This window comes from Penaeus monodon, chromosome 31 (genome assembly GCF_015228065.2).
Source record: "Penaeus monodon isolate SGIC_2016 chromosome 31, NSTDA_Pmon_1, whole genome shotgun sequence".
Classification (NCBI taxonomy): Eukaryota; Metazoa; Arthropoda; class Malacostraca; order Decapoda; family Penaeidae; genus Penaeus; species Penaeus monodon.
The window spans coordinates 36,026-36,867 of NC_051416.1; the positions used below are offsets into that span (position 1 = coordinate 36,026).

Sequence of the window (842 nt, forward strand, 5' to 3'; positions counted from 1 at the left end):
GTTTTCCAGTATGGATCAGGTGTTTGTATACTGTATTTTTTTGATTGCTACAAGCAGCATTTTAAAACTCCCTAGAGTCTTTGGGGTTTAGGTTTCTTTGTAAAATTTTAGGTAATATTATTCCCCCCTTTGTTCTATGCTCTTATTACTTTATGTCAAATGATTTTTCAGTTAACATTATTATCGGTGAACTACATAATTCCTTATTTCTATATCCACAGTACAAAGTTACATTTTCTTGTGTTCATATTTTATTATATGACCCACATGCTGAATGGAAAAAATATGTCTTTGCTTGTATTTAACAGGGGCTGTTGGGGCAACCAACATGAACGCACACAGTTCGCGATCACCCCGCCATCTTCACAATTACTATAGAGTGTGGGAGAGAGAGGTATGGATGGACAACAACATTGGAGAGTCGGGAAGCTTCACCTTGTAGATCTTGCTGTAAGTGGAGTTTTGTGCAGTACTATATGATTATATTATCTAGCCTTTTGTTGCCTGTGCATGAGGCTTGAATGGGCTCAATTGGGAAATTTGATTTAAGTAGACGTTCTTAAATCACGTAGGAATATTTCTTTGTACGACATAATTCTTTGGCTAGAAAAAATTGTTCAGCTTCTCCTGTATACATTTTTTCAGGGTTCAGAGCGACAGAGCAAAACGGGGGCGACAGGTCAGAGACTGAAAGAAGCTAGTAAAATTAATCTGTCCCTTTCAACGCTGGGAAATGTAATATCGGCTCTGGTGGATGGAAGGTCGACACATATACCTTACCGAAATTCTAAGTTAACAAGACTTCTACAAGACTCTTTGGGAGGCAACTCAAAAACGTTAAT

At 37.8% G+C, this 842-nt stretch overlaps 1 protein-coding gene across 1 annotated transcript in view; it reads left to right on the top strand.

Annotated features, from left to right (window-relative positions):
• Nucleotides 1-842, top strand: part of LOC119592801 (kinesin-like protein KIF3A) — a 19,500-nt gene that overhangs the window by 1,099 nt on the left and 17,559 nt on the right. Inside the window, 5 exon segments of the mRNA XM_037941711.1 lie at nucleotides 172-220; nucleotides 309-352; nucleotides 354-383; nucleotides 385-450; nucleotides 646-836. Coding sequence (XP_037797639.1) covers nucleotides 172-220; nucleotides 309-352; nucleotides 354-383; nucleotides 385-450; nucleotides 646-836 — 380 coding nt within the window.